The 20,316-nt window shown below is 41.1% G+C and overlaps 1 protein-coding gene across 2 annotated transcripts; it reads left to right on the top strand.

Annotated features, from left to right (window-relative positions):
- Positions 1-8,016: 8,016 nt before the first annotated feature.
- Positions 8,017-20,253, top strand: ttyh1 (tweety family member 1). 2 transcript variants are annotated; one of them, XM_028581210.1, is made up of 11 exons: positions 8,017-8,088; positions 12,572-12,667; positions 12,850-12,922; positions 14,315-14,390; positions 14,548-14,603; positions 14,887-14,979; positions 15,067-15,159; positions 15,255-15,394; positions 16,283-16,450; positions 18,002-18,080; positions 19,237-20,253. In XM_028581210.1, exons 1-11 carry the CDS (start codon positions 8,027-8,029, stop codon positions 19,318-19,320), a joined length of 1,020 nt encoding a protein of 339 aa, XP_028437011.1. In that variant the 5' UTR covers positions 8,017-8,026; the 3' UTR covers positions 19,321-20,253. The 2 variants fall into 2 exon arrangements, with proteins under 2 accessions (XP_028437011.1, XP_028437012.1); XM_028581211.1 differs by lacking the exons at positions 8,017-8,088; positions 12,572-12,667; positions 12,850-12,922 and adding an exon at positions 14,127-14,175.
- The last annotated feature ends 63 nt before the right edge of the window (positions 20,254-20,316 follow it).

The following is a 20,316-nucleotide window of genomic DNA, read 5'->3' as shown; positions in this document are numbered from 1 at the left end:
GGTACCTCATACAATGTTCTTCTCCTGCATATACTCTGCCAGGAAGACTTCTTCAAAGACACTATACATCCCCTATATAATCCATGCTCTTCCTCTAGCAGATAACCCTTTTCATAAGGTTAAGAGAGAGGTCTGTGAATAACAGCCATTTGTTATATATAGCCATGTAATCTCCTTGTTCAAGGCAACCCCCCCACTACTGACGGTTATTAATTAATCTGTTGATCGTTTTTGATTGATCAATGAATTGTTATGTGCTATGAAGTGTTAGCCTGGAAACCAGATGAAAACTGCAAGCGCATGTTTCATTTGCTCAATATTTGAAATGCTTGAAACAGCAACATTTTTACTTGATCAAATGACTTAATCAAATGATTACCAAAATTGCTGTATGAGTTTTCTGAAGTTCTGAAGTGAAGATTGTGACAGGTTAAGCTGATAACAAGTTAGCTTTGTTCATTCATGCCATGATGAACTGATCTAAGACCAGTGAAGCCAAACTCTGTTGTACCTGAAGTGTTAGAGGTAAAGCAGTAGAACAGAACACCACACTAACTTCAGCCTTTACTCTGAGTGAGGTTTGTACACAGATTTACACTCTCAAGAGCATGTTTCTATGGCTGACACTTCGGCCCTTTGCACAGGTGATCACTGGTCATTAATTGTCTCCACTGAGTTCGTGCTATTCTCGCTGTCCTCTCTGCTCAGGAAGTCCTTCACCCGTGCTTACCCTCTTTCCGTCTCCTCTGCTCTTACTTCACATCCCGGTTGCTCTGACCATTCCTTCTTCTCTCTCCATCCCGCAGGGTGGAGGAGGGGGACCCGGCACAGTTGAAAATGGCTGCAATGGCAACAGTGCCCAGCTATACCCCTTCACTGTGGGTGAGAGTGTGTCACGCCCTCCCCCGGCTGGACCTCACCATGCAGATGAAGGACAACATCTTTGTCCCCGACAGCTGGGAGTACCAGCAGGTAACAGACACCTGGCTGCCACACCACATGCTGTACAGTAACTGTCCAATCTGAGGCGCCACGTTGCATAATACTTACAGCCCTGTTGCTTCATTTGTAGTTATAACTGTACAGGTACATTGTACTACAATTAATTAACTGGATGATGGACAATTTGCTCTACATCGCACTTTATATTGCTCCATAGATCCCTGAATGTTACAGCAGTCTGCAGCGCTACAATGATTACATTTACAGTCCCTTAAACAATTTTTCATGCCAACTCATTGACCTAATTATTGGTGGTAAGACTGCACTAGAACCCTGCAAGAACCACTTAACTCATCTAATCTTTTTTCATTTTCTACCTTGCTTTAGATGTTGCAATTCTCTTCTAAATTGTCTCTTGCACCTCTGCGGATGCAGATATTTTATGCAATTTAGTTTCAGGTGCATGAGATTGAACATGGTGTGAGCCCTCTTGCAGGTTTCCACAGCTGCTTTTGTCTGTGTGGTTCTAACTGTGCAGTTTCTGCTGCGAAATGCAAGGTTTCATCCTTCTCCTCCAACAGGCTCTCACACAAAACGCTCCAGCCAGTAGTGTCTCACAGTGCATGTTTGTGACTTCTCTGCGGTACAAAAAGAGAGTGGGGACGCAAATTATCCTGCAGAACAGAAAGACAAAAGGGACTGAAAGTGCTCCGAGAGAGAGAATGAGAGAGGGAATGAGTAATGCAAGGAGGTTGCTTAACAGAAGACCGGGCAGAGAGAGAGAAATAGAGAGAGTGAGAGTGGGAGTGAGAGAGTGGCAGTGAATGTATTTAAGTAGGTCACAGATTATTAATAGAGATTCAGTGGTGTGGATAGAAAGAAAGAGAGGGGAGAGTGGGGGAGAGAAAGCGAGGGAGAGCGTGGGGAAAGAGGGGTGGGTGGAGTGGAGCGATGAGGAGGGGCTTCAGAGAGCAGGAGGTGAGATAGAGAGAAGGTGGAGGAATGGGGAGTGACAGACGGGCAGATGGATGAAGGATAATACTGTAGATATGTGCTGAAGCAAAATGTGTTTCAGTAATGTTGACTTTACGACATGGAGCCTGATCAAAAGCAGTTTGATCTGGTTTCGTGACATTAATATTCGCTATTAATTTAAGGTTAAAGCCTTTGAAATAAATGGTCAAAAAATCACCTAAAATTAATTGCGTTACATTTCCATCTTTGTCACTGTCTGTTTGCAAGCAGCGTGTATCTGAATCCTTTATCCTTACCTGCACACAATTTATATTCTTACTGTATATCTTTTTAATCACCATCTTCTGGTGTGACAATGTGACAAAGCTATGGAATTTAACAGGATTAGTTGGAATTTTCTCAAATTGCTCTTGTCCACTTGTAGAAATGGAATTGAAGTGCCATTTTTCTCATTCACTGACTCATCCTTTCTTTTCCTCCTCTCCCTTTCTCAGACTCTGCTGGTTTTGTCCAGTTTATCGGCCATCGCCCTCGTCATCTCCCTCTTGGTAGTCCTCTCCTTCCTCATACACTACTGTTGCTGTCACCGTGGTGACCGGAGCGAGGGATCAGAGGAGGAGGAGGAGGATGAAGATGCCAGCACAGGTCACGGTTACAGCGGGAAGAAGGGGCGGGGCATCTGTTGTGTCACATGGGTGGCGGTGGCGGCTGTCACGCTGTGCTGGTAAGAAGGCGTCATTATCAACCACAGAGCTCTTTATAATCTTACTTAAGTAGGAGTACATAATCAGCAAACTATAAAGTATTAGTTCATAGTAGTAACTAAATACTGGTTACTTTATAGATTTTCAATTAAGCTCATAAAATATGATGCAACAACCCAGCAGTATTCAAAGCAATCATAGATAGCTGCACCTCAACCAGTGATAACAATAAAATGTCCCTCAAACATTAATCCCTCAGCTATCTGTAATTACAAATCCAGTAATAATGATACAATAATACATACAGTATATCACAATGTCACAATTACTTTCGATACTTAAAGTATACTTTGCTGACAATCCTTGCTTGAATACAGGACTTTTACTCAAAGTAAAGTATTTCCATATTGTAGGATTGCGACTTTTAGAAGGAAGATCTGAACACTTCTGTCAACCTGACTATTAGATTGATCAGTGCATAAGCAGCATTTCACTGTCGTAGCTGTTTGAAGTGCAGCTAATTTCAACTAGTTTAATCCAGTTGTTCCCAACCCAGGGGTCAGCCACTTTCAATGGGTCACAAGATAAATCTGAGGGCTTGTGAGATGATTAGAAAAACCTAAAGTACAAAGTAGAAAACTAAGTTTTGATACTCAAATTTGTATCACTTTTTTGGACTTCTTTTTCTTTTGTGAAATATAGGATTATTTTAACATTATTTAAAGGAATAGTTTATATTTTTGGGGAAATAAGCTTATTTGCTTTCTTGCTGCAAGTTAAATGAAAAGATTGATAGCACTCATGATGTAGCAAACCAGTTAGCTTAGCTTAGCGTAAAGACTGGAAACAGGGGGAACAGATAGATTGACTCTGTCCCCGTTTACAATCTTTATGCTAAACTAATCTGCTGCTGGCTGTAACTTCATATTTACCATACAGACACAAGAGTGGAATCAATCTTCTCATCGTATTCTTTGCAAGAAAAGTGAATAAGCTTATTTCCCAAAATGTTGAACTATCTAAGAAGTTAAATGGGTAAATCGTTCCTTGGTGAAACTGCTAACAACTCATAGATATGTGAAATGTGAAAGAGGCCGCAAGTTAATGTTTTTTGTGTGCGCAAATGTAGTGGAGTTGAAGTATAAAGTAACTAAAAGCTAGAAATGCTCAAGCAAAGTACCTCAACATTTTACTCAAGCACAGTTCTTTTAGGTGGAACAGCAACAAGTTTGTGAATCACAAGATGTCACCCTCTCCATCGTCATGTGCTTTTTAGTCTCTCACAGTCATCAACGTCACTGGAGAGGAAAGGAGGCCTGGATGACAGCTGATGGTCACGTTAAGTTGTTGTTTACCGACCACAGACCTATGACGTGTGTGTGTGTGTGTGAGAGAGAGAGAGAGAGAGAGAGAGGATGATCTCAGCTCGCTCACCTTCAGTACAGTAGTCATTTACCCATGGGTGTTCCCCTCAGATCTGGTGACCATGCAGTCATCAAGTCAAGCTTGTCTGCCCATCAGACCTTTTAAATCTAAAGCTACATGCCAAGCTCTGTGCTGTAATACAATTATAGTGCAATTGAATGCTTCAGCAGTGTTTGTATCATATTCCAGTCCGTCTATATGCACCAAGACTGTATTGTTATATCACAGAACATAATGTACCGGGGATCTGATCTCAGCTGTCATAATGATGTCATCATATACAGACTGTGGGTTGATGTGGTTCGTGTCTCCCCCTTATGGACCGTAATGTTAATGATAAGTAGTCCTCTCCTCCTCTGATGCTCGATACAGGAGCTTTCTGTGCTAGACTGGATAAAAAAATAATGCAGCAGTTTACCTTTTGAAAATATTTAATGTGACCATGTTTCCCCCAGATGGTGGCCTTTTTGTCACTAGTACAAAAACAGTCATTTGAAATGCAGCTGCATTAGGCAGCGTTCACATTTGGGAGCGAGAAATGCAAAGCACACACAGACGCAGACACACATTACTCCTTTTCCTTTCCCCCCTGCTTTCTAATCTGGGTCACATACTTTGTGGGAGATTGGGTCATACCATTCCTCTTGGGTTTGAGGGGATTTGACGAACATCTGTCCCGAGCCTTAATCTGAATATTTGAATACCGGAAAGATGTGTAAACATGTCGCTGTTTACCATTTCGAATATTTTCTTTCTGAAGCTTAATTGTTGAGCTAAGAGTCAGCTTTTTTCCCATCATCTGTTTATTCCTTCCCCGGCGCTCCACTGTTGGTATGCTCATCCATCCCATCCTCTCTAGCTCTATCTCGTTGTGTCACATTCATTTAACATGTACATACACACTAAATTAAACATTACATTTATGCCTCTGCTATCTGTTCTACTATTCCCCCCATCTCTCTCTCTCTCACACACTCACACACACACACACACACACACACACACACACACACACACACACACACACACACACACACACACACACACACACACACATATATATACACTCACACGTTTCCTTTTTTTCTCCCTTTGCAGTGTTGCCATAGGCATCGGTTTCTATGGCAACAGCGAGGCTAATGATGGGATGTATCAGTTGACCTCGTCTCTTCTCACAGCCAATTATACGCTAGCTTCCATCGATCTGCTGGTGAGTGCTGCAAGTCTGCAAGCAAACTGTCATGCAGAATATCTAACCTGCTTGCGTTTGTGTGTGTGTGTGTGTGTGTGTGTGTGTGTGTGTGTGTGTGTGTGTGTGTGTGTGTGTGTGTGTGTGTGTGTGTGTGTGTGTGTGCGTGCGTGCGTGCGCACTTATGCTCACATGTGGTCTGCCGTGAGAAAGAGAAAATGAGCTACAAACTTGGGTTTTTATCGATTTCCCTGGGGTCAGACAGTGGTTTATGTGTCAGACTGCTAAATGTCCTCCTTCTACTGTAGAATATACAGGTCAGGAGAACTACAATAATATAAATAATGAATACTTGAATGAGTGGGGGAAAAGACATGAGATAATCAGTTCAGCTCATATCCATTCATATCAAAGAAACTAACATATCAATTATTAAAATTAGAGCATGATATCTGCTCTGACACTCATAAAGCAATAGCATTAAACACAGTGGGAAGAGTGTGAGAGGGAATAGGCATGCAGACACCGGACAGAATAATATTTATAATATAATTATTATTATTAAATAATATTTAATATATGTTGAAAGAAAGTAATAATACGCACATCACATGGTGCAAGGCTATTACAAAACAACATCAATGAAGAAAAAGTAACGCCTGCACACTTACTCCATGCCATAAAAGTTTAATAATGACGTGTCGATTCAACTTGGATTTTCTTCAGGTCAAAATGTTTGAGAAATGGAAACCACACCCATATTTATACATCACGCACGCCAGCCGGCTGACGAGCTCTATGATGGCAGGTGTGGTTCATCCACAACGCCCAGGGTGACAAAACATCCAAAAACAATTGACAATTAACAATTCAATAAAGTACATCGAAAGTACTTTCCATCATAGAGCTTGTCAGCCTATTGGTGCGCCTGACGTGTAAATATGGATGTGGTTTCCACTTTTCAAACATTTCGACCTGATGCAGACCCAAGTAAGATTGATACATACATGTCGTTATTAAACTTTTGTGGCATGAAGTTAAATGTGCAGGCATTACATTTTCTTTATTGATAATATTACAAGCATTTATTTGCTAAACGTGAATAATAAGACACATTTATCAAGAAACTTTACCCCAGTGCTTCCCTAGCTGTTTTAAACAAAGGCATCTCTTCATAGTGATTTCTTTTTCATAGAAGCCCCCTCGTGCCCACCCACACAACACACAGACATGTGCAACTTTTTCAGCTCTAAACACACCCATTGATATCTATTAGAAGATTGTGTTTTGACAAACTAACAAAACAAGGAGCATTACTTAAAAATATGTGACATATATGAACTAACATTAATATTAAGGGAGATAAAATGACCCTATTCTCTCACACTCTGTCTCTCAGTGAATTTTTCAAATTAATATTAAACTTAAACAGAAAACAATGCACACACTGCATTGATTCTGTTTTTCATGTAGCTCTTTTAGCTACTGATAGCTTTCCCTGCATATACTGTAAGGAATTTGTGACATATTAAACAGGGTTTTTAATACAGTGGTTGTTTTTCTGTTTGTGTTCTGTTTTGACATATGCAAAAATGTAATATAAACATGTAGTAATGTTATTAGAAATATACAGTAATTTTTTTAAATGTCATTTTACATGTGTGAAATCTTTAATTTCACCAGGAGCCATGTTGACATGTGGAATTAACAACAATCTAAAGATATATATATATATATATATATATATATATATATATATAAAATAAATAGATATATAGTATTATAGTAAGAAATGTCCGAAATGGAAAGCAAAAGAAAACCTAACTGGAGAAGGAAAGAAATTCTGCTGCTATTAGACAATTGCCTGAGATCAGACAGAATTGTGTGGGCAGATTCTAAGGTCTGGACCCAGGCAAAGTAGACAAGGTATATAGGAGAAATCATATAATAAGCATGGACTAAAGCTAAACAAACAAAAACTAAGACTACACACTTAGTTGTGTACATTTATGTAAAATACAGGAATGTATATATGGGTATGTAATAGCGATATTAGATAACAAGAAAGAAGCTTTACAAAAAGCAGGAGCTGCAAACACGATAGGCTTAAAACTGCTCTATTCTGAATGAGACAGATAAATTATTTATCATGATTCATACAAAAGGAATGTGTCTGTCTCTGTACTGCAGCCATCTACCATCTCATCTTAATCAACTTAAGAGACCTTGAGGTGTTGTATATTTAAAAGTATTTTCATATCAAAGGAAATTAGATGAATCGCTTTAGGTAAGTAGGAGTAAAAGTGAAGGATTTACCGCCTGAATTTGATCTTGTGTTATAGATTGTGAGGGACATGCATTAGCGAGCTGAGACACCAGACGCCCACAATCTTCAGTTCTCTATCTCATAAACAAAACCACTCCAAGCTGACCACGATTTTATGAGCATCATCATCTCTGTTTTGTGGTTTCCGTCCCACTTAAGTCTCCTCACATTCTTCCTTCCTCCCTCTCCAAGATTTCAGACACAATTTCTGGGCTGCAGCTGTCTGTCTCTGGCCCCCTGACCTCAATGGAGGAGCTCTTTACCGGCAGTAAACCGTTCTTGGTGTCGACGCGGAACTGCCGGAGGTTATCTGAGAACGTGATCAACCTCCTGTCCTCCATCTCCATGGCTCGGGCCAGTGTGGACGCAGGCCTAGGGAATGACAGTATCAGCGGGGCGTCCATCATTCCTCTAACGCCAGTACCTCCCTCTGTGACCCCTACAGTGGTGCCTACCAGTGGCTTGATGCCCAGCCCCTTCTCACCTGGCTGGGCGGCCAACACGCTGATGGCCAATGAGGACTACAGGTGAGGCTGCAGTCCAGATCTGCTAGATGTTTAATTTGGATCAAATACAGACTGGAAATAGATTTATTTTTTGGGATTATTATTAGTCAATGATAATAAATGCTGCCCAGATATGTTTCCATATGCATATTAGGGGTGTGTGTATTTCAGATGATTCAGAAAATATCTACAGTAGATACATGGCCCACAATCCAATCCAAATATGATGAACATATATTTCTGTATGATCCAATACACTGCTATTCAAGGCCAATTCAATAAAAAATAAAAAAAAAAAAAAATAAAAAAAATTCAGCTGCAAGTTAGGTAACACTTTTTTTATGGGTCTGTAATTTCCAAATAATTAAAAACAACATTTAAAGTAGTTCCCTGGCAAGAACTACATAATTTGGCTAAAACTGGAAGGGAAATACACTATTTCATTTGTCACCTGAACATGCAAAAATGTCAAACTTGTCAACAGCAAGCACACAAATCAACATGCCTTTTATGAACAACGTTTTCAGTAATAAATGAATAAGGAATGATTATTGCAATATTTTCTTGGCTTTAAATGGAGCACTCTTTTCAAACATAAAAACAAATGTCCCTATAATTAGTAACAAACTATGCATTTTTTCCCAGGGAACTTCTAGAAAAACTGAACAGTAAAATAAAGTGTTACTCAGATTCAACAAGATTTGATTTTGTTTATCAATATTTAATCTTGTCTATCAATTAAATTATTTTTCGGTAGGCCTAACTACATTTAAAAAGAAACGCATATTTCTTGCTTAGACTCTTTACCGCACACCACCAACAGTAAACATTGGCAGCGATAGTCAACTTTCTGGGAAATAAGCTTGAGCTTTCTCCCAGTTTGCCTTGATTGATAGCTGTTTATGTTTTTTTTTATCTGCTGACAATCTGTCCTCCTTATAGTTTAGCTCATAAATGTATTTGTTCTTCTCAGTAATTGTGCAAGAAATAGCCTCTGAAGCATGCTTTAATAGTTTCAAATAAATAAAATGGCGTAAGGGACTGTTCGTTATTTTTTTAAGAGGGCACCGGAGGAGTTTTGGGATCTTTAGTCAAAATAGACTTGACCCTCTCCTCGCCAGTGATAATTTTTCTATGACTCTCCAAAATGATTTGAAAAAGAGGCATGACCCGCCCCAAGAATTTATCGATGCCTTATGTACTGGTTTGCGCTAAGATGTACACATATGCCCTTTAATTTTTTACAGTTGTGATATAAGCCTAAGCTTACGTGCGTTAACCTCTGCTTTCTCATCTTACGCATCACACTCCTCTGTTATGGTGTGGTGGCCATTTCAGTGTGGAAACACAATAAGCATACAAACTAAATGCATACTTCCTGCAGTACTGCATTACTTCAAATACTAAGTTACTCCTCTAGTAAACTAGTATTCACATGAAATTAAACAATTAAAAATTGAGACCATTCAGCAAGGCACACTGGGTAACATTCAACACACAAACTGGTTGCTATGGACTCGTCACTAGGCTTCCTCAGTCATTGTATATTTTAGCATATAGGTAAAGCTGCTGAAGCTAAACATTATATTCCAAAACATATCCAAAACATATATGTTTATTTTTAAAGCAGATTTTTAATTACATTGTAACAATTTAACAATTCGCCCTTATGAATTCCAATCGCGGCACGGCTGTCTTGGAACACAATAGACAGACGGTGGCGGGATATCCGACACCTAAATTCAACTAAAATGTAACAGTGAACAATCAGTGTTCGACCTGTTGAGATGCCTCTCCAAACACAGAAACGAAGCGCAATCACACCATAAAACGTTAAGACACGTTAAGAAAAAAAGATCCGTATTTTGCCGTAATCCAATGACACGAAAACAAAAGTAATCCACAGCGATCAGTAGATCCACAAAAAGGGTCATGGTGTATCCAGCAAGGCCTACGCGTGTCACATTTACCAGCCAGCTCCAAACAGGTGAACGAGGCCTCTCCACTTCGCCGTTTAAAGGTCCCATAGCATGACAATTTCACTTTATGAGGTTTTTTTAAACATTAATATGCATTCCCCCAGCCTGCCTTTGGTCCCCAAGTGGCTAGAAATGGCGATAGGTGTAAACCGAGCCCTGGGTATCCTGCGCCACCTTTGAGAAAATGAAAGCTCAGATGAGCCGATCTGGAATCTTGCTCCTTATGACATCATAAGGAGCAAGGTTACCTCCCCTTTCTCTGCTTTGCCCACCCAGAGAATTTGGCCCACCCATGAGAGAGAGACATCATGGCTTTCAAACAAGCAAAGTGGCAGTTGGTCAAAGCCACACCCCGACCCTCCACCTTGCCCCCCTCTCTCATCCTCAATAGCTAAAGACACAGAAATGGCACATCCTAAGGAAAGCTCATTGTGGGACTGGCTCTAGTGGCTGTAATTCTGCACCAAGGCTGAATTTTGGGAAAGAGACTTCAGATACAGTATTAGGGGACCATTAAGGTCTATATAAAAGCATCCAAAGAGCACCATGTCATGGGACCTTTAAACAAAGTGGAATAAACGTATAATAGTCCAAATCTACACAAAACCTACAATCAATTAGTAAGCTGACATCAAATGTATATACATGGCGTTTTGGAAACCTGTATTGCAACGTTGGCACAGTAAGATGGCCAGACTAGTGCAACAGTAATTTTCGTTTTTTGCGTCCTGCTGCTCCCATCGTCAGCCAGGAATTCTTTTTTTTTTACTAGACCAGCATATGAAATCAGATGTATTACCTACCACCATTTAGTTGTTTTGTGTTATTTAAGATATTTATAAAATATCTGGTCATGCCAGACGTAATTATTCCAAAACATTTTTAAACAATCAATTACCCATTTTAGCCACCAGGGGGGCAGTGCTCCCTCTGCCCCTCAGCCAACTCATGGGTCAGACAACCCATCTGGTAGCAAAGGAGGGCCAAGACTGAGGGCTACATGGAAAAATATGCACCAAACAAGCCATTTTGAAATGTTTATGTTTTCATGAATACAAAAGTTGGGTGACCCCCCAGCCTAAAAAAAACCCTCCCCTCAACAAAGAATAAAAAGAAATGACCCTCCCCTTTTTTCCTCCGGCGGTCAATTCCATGAATACCGAACGGTCCCTAACTCCATTCTTTTATAAAACAGTCTGGTTTCTTGTTCTTCCCATTTACATAACTCACTATCCACTAATACTGATCTGACCATTTTCCAATCCAGTAGTTTAAAATTGTGGCCTTAAACACATAGATTTACTTAGATAGTCACAATTATGACTTTTTACAACTTGTTCAGCAGAAGCACCAGTAGGTACAATACAATCAATCCTTTTTATTAGATTAGGAGGAGCATGCACATAAACCATCTGGATCAATTTCACAATGGTATATTGTGTCAGTGTTTATCAACACACCCGTGCTCTGAGTGTGAGAGGCTGAGGAAACTATCCGATCCAGCAATGGAAACTTTATTTTCAAAAATGACCAAATGTTCTGACTCATAATCGGTTGATGGGATGCTTTTATATTCCATAATAATAAGAATATGAAAGTACTCTAGACATAGACTAACCACACACAGCAAACACAGGCAATGTAATGTATTCCTCCCTTTAAACAGTGAGAGGTGAAGTAATGTTCAACCTCATTCTAACCACCTGATCTCATACAATGGAGTCTAAGTGCCTTATATTAAATAACAAACAAAGCTATTCAAGCTGACCACAGGCAGACAATGAGTGAATGTCTTATTTCTCTTTAATAGAGACATTAATGCATATTCCAGATCAGTAGTGTTAACAGAATAATCTTATTAGACTCAGGAGTTTTAATTCTTGGAATGGTGGACAAAGATAACAAGTTTTAATCCCACATCAGATGGAAGAATCTGAATGTGATTAAAGGAACGCTGCATATTTCACACATCACCAAAAACACACTGGCTAAGATGACATAATCAAAACTAATAAGCTTTAAAAAAGGTGCCAAGCTTGAAATTGCAACTGAAAAAGGAGAGGAGGCAGTAGACATTTTAGTCCATATCCATAAGCATGCAGTGTACTAACCACAGTTTTTTTTTTTTAAAGCAGCAACATTTCTGGCTGCAGTGTAGTATCCCATGTGGGATAAAACAGCATAACATGTGGCCAGGTTGGCTCAGTGGGTAGAGCAGGCGCACATATACTGAGAGGTTTGTGCCTCGACGCAGAGGTTGAATCCGACCTGTGACAATTTCCTGCATGTCTTCCCCCTCTCTCGCCCCTTTCTCGCCTAGCTGTCCTGTCAAAATTAAAGGCGGAAAAGCCCCCCCACACACACACACAGTAAAAACTACAAAGTAAATGACAAAAACTTGTACATGGCACTTTTTAGGAGATTTTTTTTGTTTTAAGGTCAAGACTAACCTTAACACACTTAACATTTCTAAAAAATGTTATGTAATGGCATTTGCTTTATGCTGTGTTTCTTTGTTATAATAGGTGGCTATCATACGTGTTGTTGCTGCTGCTTGACCTCATAGTGTGTCTGTTCATCCTGCTGGGACTGGCCAAGCAAGCCCGCTGGCTACTCATCCTGTGAGTATGCACGCACGCACGCGCGCGCATGCACGCACGCACGCACGCACGCACGCACGCACGCACGCACGCACGCACGCACGCACGCACGCACTTATATCTTTAGACACAGAGCATACAACACTGGATTGATGGTCAGGGTGCTCTCTTTGCTGAAGAGTTTGTGCTGTTCCCCCCCACAGGATGACTGTGCTGGCGTGGCTGGCTCTCTTCCTAAGCTGGGGCTCCCTGGGCTTGGAGACAGCCACTGTAGTGGTGAGTAGACCCAGTAAAACTGTTTTGGTGAAGCCAGGCTGGAGGGAGGGAGCGGAGGGATGAAGGGCTGGTGGAATAGGAAGTGAATGGGACTGTCATGGGAGGGATCACAGCTGAGGGAAGAGAGCTACATGAGGCCAAAGCCTCCTAGGGAACGCTGCAGTCGTGGCAGAGGACCAAAGAGGCAGGAAAATGGAACAGAGATTAAAGATTCAATGTGCGTGTGCACAAGCACGTTTGTGAACAAATTGTGTTTGTGCATTAAAGTGTGTTTTTGTGTAAGTGATTTGTGTGTGGGCGTTTGGCCTCGAGAAGTAAAGATGGAAGATGGAAGAGAGAAGTGCTTTCAACAAGAGTGAGGAAGGGAGAGGAAGAGCTGGAGAGTGCATCTTGAGTTTAAGAGAGAGAGAGAGAGCGAGAGCTAAAGTGAAGTGAGGGAAGAGTGGGTAAAGCATCAGCTTGCCATCAACAGTGCAAGACATGAAGCCGTTGCTGTACCTCGGCCCCTCGGGGCTTCAGACTGAGCCTGCAAGGAGGTGGAAGTGTGAGTGTAATCCAGTGAAAGTAAAATTCACTGACATTCTGCTGGACAATGTTCTGCTTTTAACGCCTAAACATGACAACATTAGCAGTGTGCTGTGTCTTACAGGCATAAATCCAGTCAGTAACATTTATCAAGAACAAAGCACAGAGAAAGTTTTTATGTCTCAAACTGTTTTTCAGTTCCCCCTGTGAAGTTTAGTCATACTCTCTGAAGGGGAGAGTGTTTTGGTCAGGGCTGGGGGTGTGTGAAAAGGGTAAATGGCTGTTTTTCAGCACTGCTGCCCACTTTAAGAGACTCTGTGTCATGTGGAGCTGGCGGGAGATGGTCCCAAGGCCTGTGGGTCCACACAGAGCCGCTCTGTCCCTGGTCACTGACAGGCAAACAATGGGCCAGCTGTGGGCCTGCCCGCTTTATTCTGTACCGGGTCGCCGCTTTTCCCGTCAGCCGCTGGGTTCTCTGTGTGGCTCTCGCTCCCTCTTCTGGTGGGCGATCTCAAGCCAAGTTTGATTGTGGGTGTGCTATCTCTGACCTAAATGCATCCTCTTCCAAAAATAAGTGAGAGGGTACATCAGTGTATAGATATGATATGTAAAAACAGAGGGGAGGATATAAGTGATGAGCGTAACGCAGGTTTATCCAGGACAGCATGTGATGCAGGCAGATCAATATGTGCCACTATATTGTGAGCAGCTGTCAGATATCCGAGGAGGTAAGTATGTCAGTCGGTCAGTGTGTCTACTAACTTTTCCCTTGCCCTCCCACTTTGGCTTTATCTGTCCCTCGCTCTCCTGATGTTTTTTTTTCTCTTTTTTTCCTGTCCTCTCCCGTCACTCTCGCTGCTTTGCTAGGCTCTCAGTGACTTCTGCTCAGATCCAAACACGTTTGTAGTCAACTCCACCCACTTCAACACCGGGACCAGCTCAGGTACAGTAGCAATCTGTCCTTGTACAAAGTGCTAGTTGTTTCCCATTTCTGCAATGCACTTCATTTACCTCCCAACTGTGCTCATGTCAGCACAATGAGTGAAATGTTTCTATTATGCACTGATGTGTTGTGCACTGGTGTTTTGCTGGCCATTCAGATGTGTTGGATTATTACCTGACCTGCAGCAGGCGCATGAACAGTCCGTTCCAGCAGGTAATGTGACCTCCTGTCAGTCACATGTCTTGTGTATATAACATAGAACATTTAGCTGACACTCTCACCTTCACTGATGTAAGTGAACAGGTTGCATGTCAGACTTGCTCAAGGCCAGTGAAGGATAAATTATTTGAGGAGAGGAGGCACAGCTGCTGCTGCGTGTCCTGTCCTTAAATAATCCACTCTCCAGATAAATAGCTACTCTCTTAGCATATTAATGGTATGTATGAGCAACGATGCAAATGAAACGCTCTTAACTCCACTGACTTGTTGGCTGCAGCTGCTGACCCAGTCGCAAAGGGCGCTGTCCAACATTCACACACAGCTCTCCAGTCTGGACAGAAATGCTCTCACACAGTTCCCAAAAGCTGAGGTATGTTATAATGTGTAAACATGCAGCTTATGAAATAACATTTATGCCGCCTTTTCAGTGATGTCTTTTTCTTTTTCGTCATGACAGAAATCACTCAGGGAGGTTCAGCAGATACTCAATTCCACAGAGGGCAACTTTCATCAGTTGGTGGCACTGCTGAACTGCCGAGGTCTGAATAAGGTAACCCAAGGGCATGTAACCGGACCTGAACTAACAGTGTATTACCAAAGTACTGCTTCTTTTTCATTGATATATCTATCTTTTTTTTCTTTTAGGACTACATTGACTCTTTGAAAGGCCTGTGTTATGATGGGATGGAGGGATTGCTCTACCTCTCCCTTTACTCTTTCCTCTCTGCTCTGGCCTTCACTGCCATCCTCTGCTCTCTGCCTGGTGCCTGGAGGAGCTTCCCCAGGTGAGAGAGAGTGTGAATATGTGTGTATATGTGCATGAGTGCTGTTACTTTTGCTGCGATCAGCTATCAATGTCTACGACATTGTTATTTGCATCCACTCATGCTCATTTGTATAAACTTTGAATTGCAGAGCATCAATGCTGCCAAAAGTAGTAAAAGAATGAGACCATGCAAGAAAACGCAGATTCATGTTGGGTTAAAGTTCCTGAGAAGCAGTGAATCCATCATATAATGATTACAAAATGTTGATGATAAAAAAAAAAGTTTATACAATGCGGCTTGGCATACAACGTGGAAAAATATTGGAATGTATAAGAGGTAGATGGTTGAAATTTAGCCTTGAAGAATTTCAAATTAAAATGGGCATATGCTAAAGTCTAACACCTCTAAAAAAAGATATACAGTCATACTTAACCTTTACATAAAAATTACAATAATAGCTGGAATTTTGGCTTTCCTCAACCCACTTCAGGATTACTTAAAACTAATTTTGTTTTTGCATATTCAGGAGTTTGGTAGCAGTGGCACAGGTTTGTTGGATCTGCTGAGATGGATATGGAGTAGGTAGTGAGTTCCAGGTATGCAGAAAACCACGAGAATCCTCTTCAAGTGTCATAAGCTAACAGCAAGATTAGGTCGTTTATGATTGGTGCTGCTAGTGAAGCAGTCCTGTAGATCAGTAATTTGACGTTTTCTGTGGTAACCATTTGTGGATAAATACGTGGCTTTTACCATCTGAAGTGTGCATCTCATACCTTTTTTTTATCTTGGAATATTAGCGTCTAACTAATCATGAATAATGACAGAGAGAATCACGGAGATGTCTTGGCACTTATCATTTCTCTGCTCACACGTGTCCCTCTCTGTCTCTTTCATGGACGACGACAGTGAATCAGAGGAGTACGAAGACTCGGACAGCGAGAGTGAGGACCCCTTCACCTCCCATCAGGCACGTAGACAGACGGCCACGGGGTCTCAGCGAGGGGCCATGGCCCCCTTCTATAATTACCCGGGGGCCGGGTGGACACCCCCCTTTTCTAGCGCGCCGCCCCTCCCGTGAGTAACACAGACACTCAGACACACAGACAGACAGACAGACAGACAGACAGACAGAACGTCCCAGATGAAAGAGGAGGAGGTTGCTCTTAGATACAGTTTTGACAGTGTCAAGATCTGTACCTTTGGACAACTTTTATACTGCTAGACCCAGATCAGGGATTGTAAAAAGTCCAGGATGCACACAGAATATACTTAAAACAACATATAGAGACTGATTGAGCACTATTGATATGTTTTTGTGCAGACACATAGTCTTTTTGGTGAAGAAATCACTGATTTCCCCCTCAAAACAGTAACAGATGTTGCACACATAGCTTTACTATAGACAGTAGTGGAAGTGCAGTATAGTCAGCTAGGTTCACGCACTTTTGTCTCTATGTAGACATTTAGTCCAAAACCACAGAGATGTCAGGTTAACCACATGCATTGCAGACAGACACACAGACAGGTCAATATGGACTACAGTGTAGGCAGAGAAACAGACACAACTCCAGAGGTCTGTCTGTCTGTCTGTGTGTCTGTCTATTCGTCTGTCGAGTGTTTCAGGACAGACGATGTAGGCCGCTCGGTCATTTTCACAGATCTTGTCTCAAATGGCGTCCTGTCTCCTAAACAGTAGTAGACTACTGCTGTGTTGGGAGGAGGGTGTCATTGACGAGGCCGCGCTCGTAAAAACTCCGGCGATGTGAGGCTCAGGTTGACTCTAGGTAACCCCCCCCCCCCAAAAATAAAAACCACCCTTCTGCATCACTCTCATCTGTCTCCTCACTGTGGTGTCCAAATCTCTGAAGTTATTTCTCTGGATTTGTCCTTTGTTATTATCATGACCTCATTTTCCTTATCGGTTCTCCCTTATTTCTCACTTTCAATTTTCTCATCTTATTATGTTTGTTTTCCCTTTCTCCCTCACTGATTGTTTCCAAGCTTAGTTAGAGCTCTGAGAAACTTAATTGTGGACTATTTAACTTCCAATTCTAATGCCAGCTGATCATCTTGACTGCTTCCATATCTAATATTAAGACAAAGGATACTGACTAAACCAAACTGTCAAGGCTCAGAAACTCAGCTAGCACTAAAAACACAGTCCACTTCTCTTAAATGGAATCTGCTCGGGATTGCTTTAAAAGCTTTCTGGGGTTTATCATGCAGATAAACAGATTCATTAGGAAAACAACATTACAGCTGAAATGGGACTGGTGAGTCACACACAGCTCTAAATGCATGTAATTGCAGATTATTGTATAAACCCTGCAGTGCATCATCAGTCAGGAGTGGACTGTACGCCTGCTGCGGCTGCTGCTCTCAGTGCCTTGCTTAAGTGCCAGTAGTACTAATATCTACTAGTTATACTGAGTGCTGTGTTTTTCCGCACTATATTTCTAACCGCTCTTTCTCCTTCTTTTACCTGTCCTTGGCTCCTGTCACCCCGCGGCCCGCGTCCCGTCTGTCTTTCTCAACGTGTCTCACCCCTGTTTCCCTCTCTCCTTCATCCTCCGTTCCTCCTCGTCCCTCTCTTTTCTGTCCTTGTCTCTTTCTATCTCCATACAGGACTCCAAACGTTTCCTCCAATGGCAACCCTGGCTATGAGAGCCTACCATTGACTGACAGGCAGTCCCCACCCCCCTCTGTGAGTTCCTCTGTACTTGTGACGCCATCGCAATCTGTGCCATTTTATCATGCTGTCAGTGCACACGCTCGCTTTAATAATCAGTAGCAAACGGACTAACATGGTGACCTCGCAGGACCCTGTGGGCTGGCCTTTTCTTCTTTTTGATGCTTCAAAAACTGCAAAAACATGAAAAAGAAATGACATACTTTTCCTGATTTACTTGTACATAACCCTTTGTTGCTAACATAACTGTGAGAGCTCTTCATGTTTTCTTATCACTATCTGGCCATTTTACAGAGCACCTTACCTTGACCATAACAATTTAAATACAATGCACAATAATGAGCATTCAGCATGAAATTGGCAGGTTTCAATCGTATCTCATGGTTACTGAGGAAGATATACATATGACCACATTATCACGCGACCAGACTTACAGTCTCATGACAACTGAGCAAACTCCATTCCCTGGGGAAGACCATATGATGCAGTTGAAAGCTTCAGACAAAGCTAGTTAGAGGACCTTGACCTTGATTTTTTAGTTTTTTGTCAAAATAATCTTCTTAATTGACTGTAAACAGTTACTTTCAAAGAAGAAAGTTAGAACGGAAATCAGTAAAAGAACTCAAGGTCCCTTCACTAGCTTTTTGTTGAGCTTTCAGTCGCATCTCATAATCTTCCTCAGCAGATGAAGTCTGGAGTTTGAATCCCCCCACCCCACCACCCAATAAATGACCACAATTTATCACAGGACCAAACATTATCTTGTTATGACATGTTATCTGCATGACAAATGAGCAAACTGCATGTGTTAAAGAAGACCATGAAATGCAGCTGAAATCTGGAAAAAGCTAGTAAGTGGACCTGTAAATGAACCTATTAAGAACTGCATTAGTCTTCTTGACTGGCTGTAAACAGTTAATAAAGTTAAGCAGTAATATTTACAGCTTTACTTCTCCTTTGAGTTTAATTTGAAAACAATTAAATTCTGCATAATAGTATTAAAAGCCTGTTGGTCAGATAGTGAGCAAAACATGTTGTGCTCTCTTCTACTCTTGAGGTGATCACATGTGTGAATAACACATTTTGTTCTCTTTTTTTCTCTCTCAATACACCTTTATGGACCATCTCGACCTCTCTCCTTTTGACTCCCATCGTTGTTCTGGACGTACAGTACTCTCCCAGCATGCTGACTGGTTACGGGGGAAGTCAATCACACCCTAACCCCGCCCATTCGAGGAACCTGTATTCACGTTGATTATTATTTTTTTGTTAGGAAATGTATAGAAAAAAAATGTTTAGTTTTCATATGAATGGACACTTTACTGAAATAAAAAAGAAACTAATCTAAATGAAATGAATGCTAGGTGTCAATTCAAAGTGCGTTATGTCAGTACCACTGAATATTATTATTATTAGAAGCACTTAAAAGAAACAGGTCTAAATGGACTGTTGATATAACCGACAATGATAATGCTGGTAGGATGGTTGTGCAAAGCTATGTACCAAGCCCACTTGGTCTAAATTCGTTCCCCTCATCTGTCCAAACTCTGTGTAAACTGTGAACAGTGGTGAGGCAAGTCAGAATGGTATTGACGTTACTACGTTGTAGTTTTATATTCTTAAATGTATCAGTACCACCGATTTATTTTTATGTTTTTATATGAATATTGTTGTAGAAAAGCACTGGCACGTAGCAACAAGACACATTTTTTTTCTGTGGTTATGCAGTTCCTTCACTTGGTATCATGTTTTTTTATTATTACTTTTTATAGGTGGAAATTCTGTATTTTCCTTGTATTACCTTATGGTATTCTGTATATCTCACTGTCTATAATATCTGATTAATCAAGAACATTTGCTCTTAAAAAATACTTGAGGGCTGCCAAGACCCTGTTTTAATGATTGGATGGAGAACTACAACTGCCACTCAAGTCTTTAGTGGAGAACTACAAATCCCATGCAATGACAGCAGGTACATAGCAATATGATTCTTGCTACTGGTGCTGCAGTAGCCCTACCGTAACTAGCAATAATAACTATGTATAGCATTGGGTTTCTAAGATCTCTCCAAGATGTTTTGTGTATATATTTGGTCTGGTATGTTGGAGATTTCATTGAATCCCCCGTCCTTGCCAACTGACCTTGTTAACCCTTGAATTGAGTTTGTATGGTTATCAATGCTCCTTTTGAATGGCATCCTTTTACACTCAAGAGTCTAATATAAATAAAAATAACTTCAATAACCTTCACT

Source organism: Perca flavescens, chromosome 6 (assembly GCF_004354835.1).
Source record: "Perca flavescens isolate YP-PL-M2 chromosome 6, PFLA_1.0, whole genome shotgun sequence".
Taxonomy (NCBI): Eukaryota; Metazoa; Chordata; class Actinopteri; order Perciformes; family Percidae; genus Perca; species Perca flavescens.
This window is presented reverse-complemented; position numbering and strand designations above follow the sequence as displayed.

What these genes read in the sequence shown, in the direction of transcription:
- ttyh1 (XM_028581210.1), top strand. Translation starts at nt 8,027, where the DNA reads ATGCCCAGCCCCTTCTCACCTGGCTGGGCGGCCAACACGCTGATGGCC. An exon ending in ATGGCCAATGAGGACTACAG is followed by an intron (nt 8,089 to 12,571) that starts GTGAGGCTGCAG and finishes TTGTTATAATAG; the next exon opens with GTGGCTATCATACGTGTTGT. An exon ending in TCTAGCGCGCCGCCCCTCCC is followed by an intron (nt 16,451 to 18,001) that starts GTGAGTAACACA and finishes ATCTCCATACAG; the next exon opens with GACTCCAAACGTTTCCTCCA.